General features: G+C 36.3%; 1 protein-coding gene across 11 annotated transcripts in view; it reads right to left on the bottom strand.

Annotated features, from left to right (window-relative positions):
* Positions 1 to 482: 482 nt before the first annotated feature.
* Positions 483 to 18,522, bottom strand: part of CADPS2 (calcium dependent secretion activator 2) — a 495,842-nt gene continuing 477,802 nt past the window's right edge. For all 11 annotated transcript variants that reach the window (XM_070264987.1, XM_001502202.7, XM_070264989.1 and 8 more), the window contains 2 exons: positions 6,795 to 6,899; positions 483 to 1,368 (listed from right to left, as the gene is read on the bottom strand). In XM_070264987.1, coding sequence (XP_070121088.1) covers positions 1,198 to 1,368; positions 6,795 to 6,899 — 276 coding nt within the window. In that variant the 3' untranslated portion in view covers positions 483 to 1,197. The remainder of the gene's footprint in view (positions 1,369 to 6,794; positions 6,900 to 18,522) is intronic.

The raw sequence follows: 18,522 nt of genomic DNA on the forward strand, positions 1-18,522 counted from the left end.
AATCCAGGAAAGGGGAAGAAATCTCCTTCCACGTTTATTTTGTATCACAGGGTCTCTTACCCCTAGGACCCAGAAATTGAGCCAAAACCATATTGTATAACAATTCTGGACTAAATAGATTTTTGTGGGCTAGTCTGGGTACCTAGTCACCATTTATACTACCACGGGAGAATGAATTTGGAGGTCCAAGAAGTTGTTTCTAATTGCTAATGCTAATCTGTTGCTAATTGCTAAAGTATGAATTGCTGTTAGTAATACACAATATGAGTATGTAGTCAACATTACTTTTGCTAAGGAAATATGCTGCATAGTAACTTTTTTAAACCAATGTGTGTGCCCACTACATGCGAAGCACTGTTAATGTCTTTTACTCATTTGACTGTAAACAAAAAAATAAAATGCAAAGCCAAATTCTTGGGATGTTTGTAATACTGCAAACATTTTTTACTGCATTTATACAAATCTAATAAATACAGAAGGGGTTATGACCAAATGGATTTTTATTGCCTGTAAGCCGTTACACTGAGAAGAAGAATATGGTATGTTGACAGCAGCACACTTACTATCCCATACTTTGGGACTTTTTACACTTGAAAAAAGAAATGTTCAGAATGGAACAAGACACGAGCCTGGTGGATGATCTAGTCTATATTTGGGTTTGATGGTCCTTTAAGCCCAGGAATACACCTGCAGGCCAATTCAGAGTACTAGGAACCAGGGTAAAGTTTTTACACACATCACAACAATGGCAAATTAACTATGAAACAAACCTTGCACATAAATGGTAAACTGTCAGGGGCACATCATTTTAACAAGGGTACGATAGAGCTGGCGCAGTGATCAGAAGTGGCTTCTTCTCACAATGGTGTATTATGAAAAATACATATCTCACTTCACACGCAGGACATCACTTTGATGTGACTACAGCAAAAAAAGTCAAATATTCTGGAAAAAAAGTTTATGGTCCAATCGCGCACACAGCTGAAGCTTCAGGTCAAGTTACACAACAAAAGAGGCTGATCTTCAAAAAAATACTTGGCATTCTCTCCTTTAACTCTGCTTCCAGGTTTACTTTTTAAATGTGGAGTGAAATACAAGCATTTTTATTTGGTTCAAACAATCACTGTGATTACAAGGACAAGGTCAAAATAAACAATGTCAAGGTCCCTCCTCGTCCTTGTCCAGAGCGGTGTGTTATCAGCCTTCTTCTTCATCACTGTCTTTCATGGTAATGCCCTGCAGCCCTCCTCCTTCGGAAACAGAGGCTGTCGCCTCCTCTACTGTCAAGCGTCTGTGTAGAGTATCATAGGTCTTGCTGTTCAGTGTGCCTTCCAACACACCCTGCAATCGGAAGTCCCTATAGGTTTTCTGGAGGAAGAAGAGAGAATTTGCTTAGATAACTTACGGATAACATCTATGGATGTATATATATCTATATGTTCATGCAATCAGTTGGCATTTCAATAAATGATCCTGGACAACCCACTAATGGATTCAGATTGTGGCTGCCCATGTCAACCACCTTGTTGGTGTATTTCGGAGGAGAAAATGAAATGAGGAGACTTTGGATGGTGCTATTCAAACTATAATGACTATGAATAGATCAAAATGTTGTGACTATCAGAAGACAAATAAGCTTTCCCCCCAAATATTACTAATTGCACAGAATTAACTATTTGAATAACCTGCAACAAAGATAAAATGATATGTACTTAGTACACTTTTAATATGAAGGCATTTTTAGTTTTTTTTTTTTTTTAAACGATTGGCACCTGAGACAACATCTGTTGCCAATATATTTTTTCCCTTTCCCCAAAGCCCTTCAGTACTTAGTTGTATATTCTAGTTGTAGGTCCTTCTGGTTGTGCTCTGTGGGACACCGCCTCGGCATGGCTTGACGAGCAGTGCCATGCCCGTGCCCAGGATCCAAACTGGCGAAACCCTGGGCTGGGAAGCAGAGCGTGCAAACTTAACCACTTGGCCATGGGGCTGGCCCCGGCATTTTTAGTTTTTCAATTGAGGAGTCTTTCCTTTAATATTGAAAAATACATTACATTTTATAAAATGCTTTAGCTTTTGGGAAGAGGTTTGTGGAGGGAGAGGATCAATTCTTATCAATAAAAGAAGTTTGCACTTTTAGCTTTTGTGAATTATAAAATTTATATGTACCACTGGGTAAAAATTTGTGTACACCCTAAAGGTCTGTATGAATTTTGCCCTTTCCTTTTCAAATTCCATTGGAATGTGAAATGTCAAATTCTGGCAAAAAGCTTCCCGAGATGGGCTAATAAAACATGTATTTACATTTTTTGGGGAAGCAGTAAATTGTAATTTGGTGTATTATGTACAAAATAGAACAAAAGGCATCTTATTGTTTATATAGTGATTCTTAAAAATAACAGAACTCTGGGTTCTGTTGCACTTAAGATATGTAATCTACATAACTCCTCAATTTTCTTTTCCCCTTAAGTGTAATTTTCTTCATATATGATTTTTCTACGACTAAGCAAAACTGGCATTTTATTACTGATTTTTAAAATTGCAGGAAAAATCTAGAATGAGTTCAATGGGGAAACAAAGAACAAATGAAGATATCCCATTCTGTAGAGGTACTTCTAAGGCCATTTTAAATGCTAAATATCTTTTAAGCTGTTTTTACTGTCCTATGTTAGATTTAGAATATTAAGCAGTCAGATTTCAATGGACTGGCCCAAAAGTATCACTACATATCAACGTGCCACTGTTGTGTTCTAAATGATTGCTAGAAGGCTTTTTTTTTGGTTTGTACTTAATAGATGAAAAAAGTCAAGGGGAAGGAATGTTGCATTTTATGGTTCAATATTATAACTCCAATAGCTGGAAATTAACATTAAAAGATGCTTGATTTCACTCAACACAGTAGAAGGAAAATATAATATTCAGACAGTTGAGCCGAAGGTGCTTATTCACATGAGGTAGAAAGTGCTGATGGATGGCATCTTAATCCCCTTGATATCACACCTGGGTTACTCACAGACTTCTGGGAAGGAGGAGAACCCTTACAAGCTAGTGGGACCATTGGTATTTTCACATTTCATCTTCTTTCATCTGACTTATGCCCCACGGTATCACACCAAGTTTCAGAAGTGATATGCCAAAAGTAAGTATGGAGGATGAATAAATTTTTCATTTGGATAATCATTTGTTATAAATAAAATTCATATTTGAAAAGTCCACCACATGCCCCCAAATAAACGGAACTGTGAGGAATGCTGTACAGTATCTGAGGTCAGTGTCTCAACAGCAGGTAAAGTTTAGATTCAGAGAGGTTTTTTTTCTTGAATGATCAAAACTATTTTCACTTGGATTTTAATATTTTAAAACACACACAACCACCATTCTCACATTATCTAAGTTATGAAGCTTAGTACTGCTAAGGTGGTACTCTCCTACATCAAAATTAGTGGTAATTTGCATCAGAACCTGTGAAGTAACTCTGAAAGTTTGCCTGGAGAATCTGGTAACTGATATACACGACATTATTACCATACAGATTTGTGGTTAGCCTATAACAGTCTAATAGTTAGACTGAAAATGTATCAGGCACACAAAATATTCATCTACAGATGATGTATCTGGGGATATAATTGTTTTATTATTTATTATTATTATTATTGTTCCAATGACAATTATAGACTGAGTTTGTGAGTTCCACTTTATTTTATTAGAATGACTTTCCTTAAACTTAGCATAATTATCAGTAAGTTGGCCAGGACAGATTTGTATTGTGGATGTGCCGTCCTGAACGCCTTCTAATTTACATATAATTAAAACTCCATATCCTTATTTTATTAGCAAGGAATAACCAGTTAGGGGAGCTGAGGGCAGGTTTCCCTGCAATCTCTCTCTCTTTTTAGAATTCATAAAATGTTATTTGACACTTGGACATCCTCTGTGGCTGCCAATGAAAGTCTGCTTGGCTCTTATTTAAGACAAGTGCTGGCCACGGGGTGCCGCTCACTTGTCTTCTTTTCTCCTAGTAAATGTCGTATGGCCACCAGGGAGAACACAAATCCATCAGCCATTTTGATTTGAGGATTCTATTTTTCCCCCTTCCCAAATAAGTCTGATCTTATAACTTTGCAAATAATTTCTTAGTCCTAAATATTTTGTGAAAATCTTACTGGAATTTGATTTTTGTTAGTGAGAAACATGAATGAACCAATGAATGTCTATGAGGGATAAAGTTGGTTATCACATAAATCTTGATGGCATCTGGGTTTCCATGGGCACAGAAGAATGACAATGCTTGTGAGCCGTAAGGACTAGATTGCCAGGGTGCTGGACTCCTGGGTAGAATACACGACTCTGCTGTAACATGAGGCCAATTCTAAGTGATCTGGATGGAAGGAGGCCTATTCAGGGCCCTTCACAATGCTAGACATGTGTTATTTAATAACTTCTTAAATTTACCGGAAAATGATCATTATATACATAACCATATAGGTTCTGAAGAATGATGCATCTTTGTATGAAATTGGTTAGTCTGTTTATATTCAAAGCAGGAAAAAAATAATTAAAACATTAAATCATTAATTCATCCCAATTTTCACTGTGGAAATAATCACTTTTAATTATTAAATGAATCCCTAGGACTTGATTAAATCTATCAGCCCAAGAAAGCACTGGCTGAGTCTGGGGACTTGCTTGTGGAAAACAAAATATGGAAAGTCAAACATATTCATGAAATTTAATTTTATATTTATCAGTTTTGACTATTGGTAGCCATAATGAAGAATATATTAAAATAAGATAAATCATTGGCTTAGAGCTCAATGGAAATGTCACCATGTAATGTGTAAAATTATTGTTTTTTTCTGTTAAAATATTCATTGGTGCTTGATCTTTAACTATAATGATGTACGAATATGAGAAAAGGAATAACTTTGAAAGAAAAAAATGATGGGCTAATAAAAGATGGAGTTTTACTCTAAAAACAAAGTAAAGAGCTTAATCTATCTATACCAATTGGCTGAATATGGAATTTCCGACGTCTTAAACACAGTAGACATTGGCTTGAAAATGTGGCTGATCATAAGGGTAACCAGCTAATCCCAACATTAGTCACCGTGTAGACTGAAACCGTAACATATACATGTATTTAGAAGGTAAACACAGATTATCCTGATTCTGTTTAATGAAAAACAAACTTCATTTGAAAGCTCTCCAAGTGACAGTTACAGAAACAAGGAAGAAACAATGGAGAAACTAAGGCAAATATGAACAGGTCATAGTGTGCTTTCAGTTTCTTTGTAAAATGAATAACACCTGGTAAGAAGGGTTCTGGATCAAAGGTATCTTGTACATTGAAATATAATGTGTTTAATAATATTAAAAATTAGCGGGTGGCTAGAATTTTACATGCTATTTATGAGTAATCATGATTGCTATTACTGCACATTATAGATCTGCTTCTATGTTCCAGATGTGCCAATTTTTTTACTTTAAAACAGAAGTTTCCTGTTTTTGGATCTTTCTAATCTGTGATAAGCTGTGTATCTGTGGCACAAAAGAATCTGTATTTAATCAGACTGCAGGAACCAAGAGAATGATGGAAAATATTTTAAGGTGGATAGAAACTTCCTTTAAGGATGGAACACAGTAGTTATTCTCAAACTTTAACATTATTTGGAAAGCTTCTTAATACATAGATTGCTGGGCCCCACTCTCAGTCTGATTCAGCAGGTCTGGGGCAGGGCCCAAGAATTTGCGTGTCTAACAAGTTCCCAGGTGATGCTGATAATGCTAGGTCAGGAATGACACTTTGAGAATCACTGTGTATACGTGTGTGTATATATACGCATATCCACATACATTAATATGTATGTGTATATATACACATGCACATACATAGTGTGTATATATATATGTATATAGGTGCATGTGCATATACGCACATACACATTTGTATGTACCACTTTGATAAATGGTACTAAAGTGGAAGTAAAGGTCATTTGTTTAAAGGAACAGCTGATTTTCAATAGCTTATAGTTGTGTTTTTAGCCATAAGGTAGGATTTGTCTCAATTAAAGAAAAAAGTTACACTTGGAGCAAATTTTGTGCTTCCACTAGAATTTACAAAATATGAAAAATCATGTTGAATAAAATATATCATTTTAAAGCCTGTATTCACTAAATATAACATGTATGTTATTACCTTTTCTCTTGAGGAGCAAAAGTCAAAATGGCCTTGCTGAACTGATATGACATCTGTTAGTAGTTTTCGATGGTACCTAACACTCAAACTGATCATCTCTTACATATAAGAACTGGCATGCCTCCCAAAGAATTCAAGCAGTGATAATGTATTACTTTCATATCAGGACATAACAGAATAATGGATATTCTCCTTATCCTACTGGCAAATACAATTCAAATGCCGTCATAATGATAAATGATCCTAATAAATATGAAGGAAATGTATTAGGAGAAACATTTCTATACTCAAGAAAAGTCATCCAAAATTATTGTGGACCTACTACAGTTAGGTAAATGTGCTAGGGCCTTTGTGTACATTATCTTAAAATGTGATTACTTGATAACAAAATATTTTTTATTACTGCAAAAAAGACAAATTTATTTAGTAATCTAACTGAAAATGGAAGCAAACAGCAGCACATCATTGCTGAAAGTGATGTTTTTAAAGTACTTACATCCACTCAGTTATATCAAATACCATTTTCTTCTATGTCAATATCTTGCCATTATTCTCTATAGCTTGGTGGGCAATTCACATCTAGACACATTTTGTTTACCTTCACAATCTTGATGAGTGTCTTCAGTTGGTAAATATGAAGCTGAAGGTCTAATCTATCAGCCAACCACACACAAATGACTTTCATGGAATTGCTGTACCATTGCTGGAAAGAAAGATGGGGGCAGAGGGGAGGAGGACAAAAAAGAAAACAACCTGTGCAGTATTCATTTAACAGATTCGGTAATGAGGGGGTAATGAAACACTCTGAAATGACCACAGATCAGCACTTGAAGTCAATAATGCTATAATTTCCTGTTAACAGAATTGTATGTTTTGCTAGAAAATCTGCTAAGTTGACCTAGGCTGTTCTTTACATGAATTAACATTACCGTCTTTCAGCTGTACCATATTCATGGGAAACAGTGTTTCTGCACTTGCAGCCTGGCAGCCTGCTTTGTAATTTGTAGGTAACAATGGGTACTAACTACATGTTATGGGACTGAATGGACTGCCAAACAGCAGGAAAAAAACAGGTAAATTATTTTCAAAGCAAAATTTCCTATTAGCCTGTATGTATGTAAAAAATCAAAGAGTAGATGCGTTAAGCCATAACACATGTAGTCAATACCTAGAAATAACATTTTAAAGGAGTAATGACAAAAAGTACTCACAACTTTTTTGAACGGTAATCCTCAGTCACACACTCATCTACTATTGGTTGTTACATATTTGTCAAGATGTTCTAAAACCACCTAAAATAAAGATCTGACATCTTAGGAGGAATCATCAGGATGGAATTCTTGTGCCTTATAACAATCACGAAACAGATGTCAGTTGACCACATTATGAAAGGAAAAGATGCTTCATTTTGCAAGTTTTTGGAGGGTTCATATTGTTTTTTCTCTTTATAACAACTTTCTGGAGGGAGAAACTGAAATTCTTCTCTAATGTAATTTCCTGTTCCTACATAATGCCTGTGAGTATAGTAAAAGGAGAAATTTTATTCCTATTTTCAAAAAAAGGCAATCTGCCATCAGTGGTGATATTTTCAGAGATTCAGTGACTATGTGCCAAAGGTAGGTTCAGGTCATGCTGTAAGAATAATAATGCTACTCATTCAGATAACAGTGAGAAATATCAAAGCCCATCTAGCACTTACGAAATGACAAAAGAGTTTGCAAGAGAAGGAATTTTGTGCCTTATTTGTGTATACAAACATAGTGACATTACAGATCACATATGTGTGTGCATCTTTTCTTAGGTATTCAAACAGAAAAAAAATCTTAAAAAATACTTTTCTTTATATAATAAAACAGTAAATTCAACTTCTAAGAAATCTCCAGCGATACAAATAAGTCTGAACTTCATCTGTACTTGTACTAACATTGTTTCAATAATATTTAGTATAAGAAGTGGTATTTTAAGCATAAATTACAGATGAATTAGTTTCACATTTCATCAGACTTATTTCTATTAATTTGTTAGTATACTGAACATGCATAAAATAATTAAAATGAAGAACTGATTTACTAAATACTATGATATCAAATAGATGAACGAACATTTCCAGTCTTTAAAATGTGGAATAGATCATGATTTTAAAAAAATGTTACTTATGTATTCAATTTTGCTCTTTCCTAAAGATCAATTTCTTAATTTTCAGGACATGTAAAGTGTCAGAAATAAGTTTTATAAAATGAGATACTTAAACTCCTAAATTCTTAAAAAATAAACTGCTAATGAATTTAGTACTTCAGCTGACATATTAAATCTCAAAATCTTCTATAGACTTTAATTTCTGATATTTAAATTCCATACTTCCTTATTTCAAATTATTTATAGCCTCAACTTCCTGAGTTCTATTTTAACACAGGTAAATATTCACAGGTATTAGTGATATTGAATATGAGTATACTGAATTAAGACCCTCACCCCTACACCACTCTCCAGATAATTTGAAAGCTAAAATGTAGTCATAATGGTTATCACTCTTAAATAATAGTGCTTCTGCAGGGGATAATAAATTTTTCTTTTTTTTCAGGGCGACAAAATATGATATATTGTACGAAGTCCAGCATAACATATTAGTTAATCTTAAGTCTGTTAGACTGTAAAATTACCATATATGGTAAGTTATATGAATTTGAGGAAAATAAAAATAATTTAAGATTACTACATATGCATCTTTATGTTCTTAAAATCCTAACATCTTTTAAAAGTAACTTCATTTTTCCATTACATATAAATGACACTTATGGTTAAGTGATAATTGAAAGGACATCTAATAATAAAGAAATTTATTATTAATATAACTTCTTTAAACACAAGGTCAAAATTATGATTTTAGAGAAACACATTTTGGGAATAAAATGATCTAAAGTTAACTATAAAAATAGAGAAAAAAGAGAACTATTGTTAAAAAAATGCTTAAGCTACTTTAGCATCATCTTAAAAGCAAACAAATTATTCTATAAGGAAAATTCTATAAGAAAAATTATTCTATCAGATAAGAATGCATATTTTTCATTCCTAAATCAAAGCATTTGGAGAATCCAGCTAAATCAAGCAAATGAGAAAGCAGTAGCTTAGCTTAGAGTTTCTTTTGCTACTAAGAATGAGGTAACAACAACAAAAAACACAGTAGGACCGTTTCTTTCTTGTATATGGTGAAATACACACAGATACCCCTAAACAAGCAAGCAAGACAAAACCATCAAACGGAAATCACTAGCACTTTCCTATTTCTGTTGCTGGAATTGATATGTTCTTCTTTTGGATGTGGAGTATGCTAGGTCCTGTTTTTGCATCTTGAGAAAAAAGTCAAAGGTAGGTTAGCTTTCTTCTCTCCACACCAAACCAAACCAACCCCCCAAAGCAAACAAAGAGGAAAAAAACCTGAAAAGGGTGAATGTGCAGTTTAGAGTAAATGTTAGAAAATGTCCTTCCATTTTGGAAAAGTTAATTTTATAAAACAACTTGGTTGACTATTCTCTTTTCCCTTCAGGGGATGACAAGGAAAGGGCGTCACAGCTCACACCGAAGTCCTGGGCATCGCATTACGGCTTTCTTCTTTGCTTGGGTCTACTTAGGACTAAAGCAGTAAGTGTATATTCTACTTTTTTTTTTCCTACAGCAATCCATGACAGCAGCCTACCACTTTAACAAAAAATAAGGTTTTTTTTTCTTTTTTGTGGTTCATTCAGCTCCTGTAAGGGCATGCATTTCTCACTTCATTTTCTTGAGATATCTCTTTTAAAGCAAAAATAAAAGAAAAGGAAAGGCTAGGGTTGACTCTGTGAGACCCCTGTATTTATTCACACTTATTGTGCATGACTGTAGACTGGTAAATCATATTAGCAGCCCGTCTCCCCATCAAGCTGCTACTTGCTTTCCAGCCCTGGGAAGGTTCAACAAATCAACAGGAGCACGGAAAACAGAACATCAGTCTAATCTAGTGTTTAAGGTGAAGTTTTCAAACCCAATCTAAGAAGATCTTTAGAGCAAGCAACAAGCTGAAGGGCTCAGAAGGTGGTATCGACAATGAAAGAGTGTTGAAATATTGAGAAGCGCAGCACTTGTGCATTTTTAATAACAAGAAGGTCAACAAGGACACAGCTCCCTCAGTGCCAGGGGTTGCCACTGACTATGGAAATTGCCACACCAGAGCTATAAACGCTTGCAGCTCATCAGCTTTCTTAAACACCCTGAACCCCCTCAGTGGACCTTTAGTCTTGAATTAACAAACCAAAGCAATGAAAGAGGGTGCAGTCTGAATGGCTGGCATTGATCCCCAACTGTGTTAGCACTGCTACAGGCCCTGAAAAACTCTCTCCATTGTCAATAGAAATTGACAAACCTTCTCTCCTAAATAGTGCAGCTGAGCCGGGCGGGATCCACGCAGCTGTAAAGGGCTCTGCTCTTGGGGCCGGGGAGCACTAACAATGGAACAAGCATGAGCTCTTTGTCAGTCCCAGACTCGGCAATTTTCTAACAAGGATTAAAGTTGTTTCTCCGCAGTGCTGGTGAAAAGAGATTTAGCAACATACCGTGCTTTCTTCATGCAAGTTAAAGAGAAGTAGCTAAGGAATTTCATTATTCTGTTGACTAGCGAGAATACAGAACAAATATATTAAATATGCACAGCTCCCTTTTCTGCCTGATTTATAACATTTTGAGGATGATTCAATTAAATATAACACTTATTGCCTGGAAACAGGCACTTCACATTTATTTTGGAAGTCTTATTTTTAAAAAGTCCAGCTGCTTGCCACCTGGAATGAGGTCTCAATACATACTAATGCACAATGCCTTTAGCCCTTCTGTGACTGATATTCCTAAATCTAAATCACAAGACCACATAGGGTTTATATATCGTGGCTGCTTCAAGCAAATGATTTCTGTCAGAATGTGGCTTCTGATGATGATGGCGAGGTAAAAATAGCTGCTTTGCTAGGGAACAACTCTGTGATATATTTGCTGCTTAAGTGTTTAGCTTTTTATTGATTATGAATTGGTACAACTAGTTGATATATTTCCATTCTTCTCCAGCTATGCTTATCTCAATAGGTGAACAACAGTGGAAAAAAAAAAAAAGAACCAACACTTTTTAGTGCACTAAGATAGGGAATGGCTAAATTTCCACAGTATGTATGTATGTATGTATTTATTTTAAGAAAAGCTGTCTGTTTTACAAGTGTTGAGGCACCGTGTTGAAATAAAATACCATCTGAAAATCTCACCTTAGGAGACGGGTACCTTTTAAACGCTAAGTTGAATTAAATAAAAATAACAAAAAATAGTATTTTTGAAATGCTGAAGGTTTTGGTAAGTTGAAAAATACAAGCCATCCTTTAGATCATTTTGTAGCTTTAGACAGCAACAAAATATTTGGAAATGTTAATACCCTACAGTTCCACAAGTATATTAAAAATATAAATATCTCACTATACACTGAGCGTTCCTTTTGTCAATAGTACATCTATTTAATAGAACTAAATTCCTGGCCACTCATTTCCTATTTCTAAACGCTAAAATGCAAATTTAACATAAATGGTAAATTTGATACAGTAATACCAGCATTTACTCCCCTATTCAAGGCATCCCACAAAAATGACCATTTTTGGTTCTACAAAACAGACCTCCGAAACATAAGCATTTTTTAAGTGTAAATTTTTTGCTGGTTTGGAATAGGAGTAAGGGCTTTTTTAAGGAAAACTGAAACCAGTCAATTATGGTTAAAAATACCGGAACTGTTCAACCCAGCCTATACCTATCAACATTCCCAGTGAGACCCAGAGGCAGACATTCATGGGGGAAGAGAGAGATCACATCCGGACACGGCAGCTCAGGGCTGGCTGTCACACACCAAAGCAGAAGAACATCAACCCAGAAGCTGAGAGGGCGAGTAGTACTGGCTCCTTTATGCTCCTATGGGCTTGACTGAGCCTACCTGTCACTTGCTTTCTCTCTGCCTCAGTTTTCTCATCCGTAATATGGAGGATAGATGATATGAATCTAGCTTTTAAAATAAGATTTTTTTTTTTTTAAATTATGAAGGATCTGTTTTGTCTTTTTTTGTGAGGAAGATTGGCCCTGGGCTAACATCTGTTACCATTGTTCCTCTTTTTCTTTTTCCTCCCCAAAGCCCCAGTGCATAGTTGTATATCCTAGTTGTAGATCATTCCTGTTCTTCCATATGGGATGCCACCACAGCATGGCCTGAAGAGTGGTGTGTAGGTCCGTGACTAGGATCCGAACCGGCGAACCCTGGGTCACTGAAGTGGAACGCGTGAACTTAACCACTCAGCCACAGGGCCGGCCCCTAGAATAAGATTCTTATGCTTTCCAGAAATACGGAGATTAGATTTGACTGTCAGAGGAATGGGCAGGATTAGAAACAATATAACTTGTGATTCTTGTAAAAATGAACTGAAGGGAAATGCCAATTGTCATTCTTTTTCTTTTTATATGCTGCTCTTCTCTGCTAGAAAACGCAAGTCTAGAGTTCCAGGACTTTCCATTACTTGTTATTTTGTTTGCTTTTAACTCATTCATTTTGGCCTTTTAGTAAAGTACAGACATATAAAAATGAGACAATAAGTATAATGAGGAGTGAATGAGATTTATAAAGAACTGTGAGGTACAATTTTTCTTCTTATTTTTTTGCATTCTGATTATAAAGCCATTTGATCTTTTTTTAATCCTCCATAGGAAGTTCAAGTGCATCAGTTAAAATCTCATTTAATTCTTACAACAACCTCGATGAGGTGGCTATTATTATTCCCACTGCGTGTATGTGGAAACTGAGTTTAGATTAAGCAATTCACTTCTACAAGTTTATACAACAAGTATAAGTGGCAGGGTTAAGATTTATACCTTATATCTCGAGGTATAAATCTCCAGAGTCTGTGCTCATGACTGCGAGGTTATCCCATCTCTTTCTAGAAAATAGTCTGGATTTCTGTTCCGTTAATAAAATCTCTGATTCTTTAAGGGTAGTTTATTGCTTCCAGTAGACAAGTAAGAAAACAACCATCACCATTCCTGGAGGTTCCTGATAGGCATTGTAACACAGGATTGTGAAGTAACACAGGACATTCTTATGGATTGTTTCAAAGAGGCCCATCACATTTTCTTATAAGTAAACACAATCCGCATTTCCAAAGACCAAAGATATTTGTAAACCCCATAATGTAAATAAAATTCTTGAAAAGAGTCACACTTCCTGTCAGGAGAGCCAACCAAATGGCTCTGTGCCAGCCATCTCCCCCATGTCCCCTTCTTAAGACCTTTTAAAGTGCCATACACCCTAATGCTTAGGAACACTGGAAAAAAAATGTTTTCACTCAAACAAAACAATGCAAAGTGAAAAAAAAGATCTTTGGTCCATTCATAAGGGGACTCGATCTATACATGCAGCTTTCTTCATTTTTTTATTTTTATTTTTTTTACATAGAACAGAGAAGCATCTGATTCATGTCTTTTTTCTTCTTTGTTTGACAACCTCATATTCAGGGTGATTTTCATGTTTTAACTGGATCAGGAAGTCTGCAAAGGAGAGTTCATGAGCACTATGGTGTCTGTTAAAAGAGGGAAAATGTAAAATGTGCTAACATGAGAGGGTAGGCATACACTACCTAATAAATACTTGTTGAATGTTGAAAACACTTTTCCACTCTTTAAGTTCATTACTTTTCTCCCCAAACTCCCCACACTTTTTCTTTTAAAAATAACCAAGATATTTCCAGAATTAGATCCTCTACAATTACAAAACAGAATAAGTTACATAACAGGATAGGTTCCATAAATTGGGCATGGCACAAGCTCTTTTCCACTCACCACTATTTCATTAATTCCACATTCCCTTCATTCCAAAATGGCCAGAAAGCAATATTATTTAACGAGTATATCTTTCTCCACACTACATGAAGAGCATTAAAATCACTACTGTTCTTCCCTACTCATTATCAAGTAGGCAAGTGCCTCTCTCAGTTTATTCTGTAGCTCTGCTACTGGTGCTAAAAAGACTAGTGACTATAACGTGAAAATTCCAGATGGTCAGTTGTTCCTCACTCTCCTACCTAATGACAAATGATGGGATGCACACTGGCTTGGCTAATCTTTTGACTGAAATGACGAATCAAAGATTTGGCTGAACTCAGTGGTCAATCCAGTACACTGGTGTATGTACCAGTTTGAGGCACAGACAGTCTATGAATGGTTTATTTGGGCGCTATAAGCTTTTCATCTGGATAAATGACTCATTTGGAATACTATACATAAAATTTTGGTCAATATTGCATTTAAAACAATAATGCAGAATATGGATAAAAATAAACTAGACTCCTGGAACTGCTATTAAATGGCAGAAGTTTGTTTTGAGAAAAAACCTAGGCCTGAGAATCAACTTATTAGCAGGTCTTTCTGCTCCAGTTTCCTTATAAAAAATGAGAAACAATCATTACAAAATTATTTCGATAGTTCTGTAAGGACTGGAGTAAACTGCTACCTTTCTGTCTCTGACTCATGGTGTACTCCCACAGGAACCACTTTCAGTAAAGTGAATGACCTACTGCTCTGATATGTTGGGTTTCTCTATATCTATGGTTTCTGGACATGCCAGTCCCTTGGTCTGGACTTTTATCTCCAAGCACGTCTCCCTGGCTAGATCTACATGAACCTTTAAGACTCAGTTCAACCATTATTCCTGCTCTCAAGCCAATACTATTTCTTACTAGGCAGAATTAGATGCTTCCATATTTTCTGCTCATAGAACTCTGTACAGTTGTCTTTAAAAATATTGCACAACGAGCAATATGTCTGCCTCAATGGGTTGTGAGTATCCACAAGGCAGCAAGCGAGCCTTATTTTTATTGATATCTCCAGCCCTTAGCAGAATGTCTGGCACATTGCATGCACTACATTTAGCTGAAGGACTTAATGCTTTTAAATATTTGGAATTCTAAAGTGCTACATATATAATAGCGACAGGGTAGTTTTTCAATAGAAAAAAAGAGAGGAATATCAGAGCCAGGTTAATTGTTAATTTGAATCGCATGTTTCATTAATAAAAAAAAATTTAACAGATGTTAGCTGTAGAAATCATCAAAAAGTAAACAATTGCATTTGGCTAAAGAAATTTAAGAGACTAAACTGGAGCTTTAAGTGTGACAGTCTAATTTCATGCTAGGGGATGAACTCAAGGAGAGAGTACCGTAAGCCAACCCCCATGTCTATGTACATATATGAGTGCCCACACATACACTCTTACACACAAAGATATGATACCACTACAGGCTGAGATGTTGATGTGCTCAGCTCTTGGACTGGCCCTCCAGAGTTTGTCACACAAGCAGGGAGCTCCAGCATATGCCCGTGGGTACTGGTACCCATCCTTGGGGGTTATCTGAGGCTGTGGGGCATGTCTGGAAGTGCTGCCTGTGCATCTTCACCACTAAGTGACATGTCTTGGGTGCCTTCTATATTTGCTGGCATTGTGACTGTTTTTTTACAAAAGGCAGAAAAATATCATTGCTGTGGCATTGTTGACTTCAGTTTGAGGGAACATGAGAGCTCTCTCCTGGGAGCTGGTATAAGCCTGGCTTTTGAGCAAAGAACCCATGAAGGGCAGAGAGGGAGAGTGTGCCCTTATCTCACAGTCATGGCATTTGATATTGCAAACATTGCAGCTAGGAACAAATTCTGTGTTGCCCTAATTCTGGGCAAGTTTCCAATCATCCACTTGAAACAGAGAAATAAACAAATTTCATAGATAATCACTATTATCTCTTTTGAAAGGGCACTGGATTTTAGTTCTCCATAGTACATCCATCTAAAAAAAAAATCTGTTAATACCTATGCTCGAGATGAAAACATGAAACATTTTTATGTAGAAATTAACAACTTTTTCAAAAGACCCTTTTGGTCATAGAAATGTCAGCTCCCTTAGGGCAGGGACCTTATCTGTCTTCTTTAACATTGTATTCTCAGCCTCTAGCAAAGTATGTGGCCCATAAATACCGGTTATATGAATAAGTGATTAATAAGAGGGGTTTCAATTTCCTATTTTAATTAGAATCCTACCGAGTAATTGTGACAGACACATCCAACTATGTGGGACAAAACTGATGCACAACGTTTTATTCCCAACATCCACCACCATTCCTTACACATACTGAGTGAGTGGTGAATTGGATTTGTTTGCTAAACCTCATGCATTCAAAATATCACCTGAATGGACATTCTACATCAATAAACACATACATTATACATGTATAAGACAGGCAGTAACTGAGGGGAAAGTCAACAAAAAGAAATGTGGGGAATATATGGGACCAAATCAATGAGGATCCATAGAGCTAAAGTGTGGGAAAGTGATGTATTAGAATGCATACATAGGAATATGGCTGGAAAGAATCTGGTTCAGCCACATTCAAATACTGCATCCTATTCCTGACTCTAAATCCTAAACACAACAGAGAACACTCTGAGATGTTTCAAAGGACAGCCACAAAGATCATTAAAGGGCTAGAAAACGGCCTATGAAGAGAAGTTAAAAAATAGAGACTATTTCTCCTGGAGTAGACAAGTATGACAGGTGCCTTAATAACAGTCTTCATATATAGGATGAATTATTTCCTAGAGGATGCTGGCTACCTGCTTTTTGTTCTTCACTGAAAGGAAAAGGGGAAATGGGCTCAACAAGCAGCATAGAGAATTTAGGTGAGGTAGGGGTTAGAACTTTATTTCAAACAATATATTTTGCCCATATTAAGATAGCAAAATTTAGATGGCTTCTTACCTAGGGCTGAGCCGAGATCAGGAAATTGAGGGCTTTCTCGAGTTTGGGTGTTTATAAGTACCTTTGAAAATTGTTCTTTCATAGTTTCCTTTCAACGCATTCAAGAAACACATCTAGTGATGGTTTACCACAACAGCCGCTTCCTTACACAGATTTTTTTTAGTTGGACTTAGTCAATAGTGGCGATCTGGTTGCCACTGCTGCGCCCACTCGTGAATGGCACTGCCCTTGTAGATGGGGCTGGAGGGAAAGCTGCAGAGGGCGTGGTTGACAGAAGGGGAGCTCAAAAAGCCACAACAGAAAATGGCTTTCAAGCCATGTGTCATCTGCTTATGAAGTTAGGTTCGAAGAGAAGGAGAGTAGTAGCTATCAGTTCTATGAAAACATCACCCTGGTCAGCTGATAGAGATGCTGGTCTCAGGGGAGGCCTGGGGACATTGATTAATAAGTCACTAGTGGCCAGTGGCAGTGCAAGCATGCAGTCACTGTGGAAAAACCAGGCTTTGCATGGAGAAGTCAGAGTTTCCAGGCCGTCTTAAACGTGAAAGTAGCCTGAAATCAATACTAAATAACTTTTGAAATGCTCAACATGTTGCTTTGTAATCATTTCAACTATCTTTTATAAAATCAATAGAAGATTCTAATTTCTTCAATGACTACTAAGTCGTTGTTGGCTTGGGTGAGTGAATGCAAATGCTCATTTATGCATTTGGTGCATAAATTTAGAAAAATTTCTCTATGAAAATGAAAGTTCTGTCATCTTCCATTCATCAAAGACAAATTTTACCATTGCTAAGAGAGTTGAGGTGCTCAAGAACAATCTCTTTTTCCTATTCAAGCGAAAACCTCAGATCAGTTTGCATGTGAGTTTTCTTTTTTTAAATTCTGAGCACAATTAAAGGTGAGTTTAGGCTCTGGTGGAAATCTAAAGAGCATCAGCAAATCGGAGCACTGCTCAGCTTTTGAATTGCTTTTCTACTTCTCAGTTCTTTTAAATGGTTTTCTATGGCAGGAACATTTTTCTTAATTAGTCACAGCTAATTAGTGTTCTGGCATAGACAAGTAATCAGAAATGTCAGAGCTGCAAAGCTACATCTCCCTAATCCTTTGATAATAATTTAGCCTCCTGGGAGGGCCCCAAGCTGCGGTAAGTAGTGACTGACAATAAGGCAAAATTAGGTGGGCAGCCGACCATTAGGATAGAAAAATAAAAAGCACTACCCGATCCTGCTGAGCACCATCAGGCAACTAACTGCACCGCCAGATGAGGTGCCTGTTTAAGCCTGTGTTGTTAATTAGCTGATTCTACCAGACCTGCCACATATGTCCAGGTGCCTCATGCAAAGATGTGTATTTCTGGGAATGTGCCAAATGACAATTGTGTGCCATGCTCACATTTCAAGAATATAAGTAAGAAGTCCACATATTTCTTGAAGATTCTTTTGAATTATCAAAGAAATAAGATCAACAAGCTACAAGACATTTT

Source organism: Equus caballus, chromosome 4 (assembly GCF_041296265.1).
Source record: "Equus caballus isolate H_3958 breed thoroughbred chromosome 4, TB-T2T, whole genome shotgun sequence".
In the NCBI taxonomy this organism is placed as follows: domain Eukaryota; kingdom Metazoa; phylum Chordata; class Mammalia; order Perissodactyla; family Equidae; genus Equus; species Equus caballus.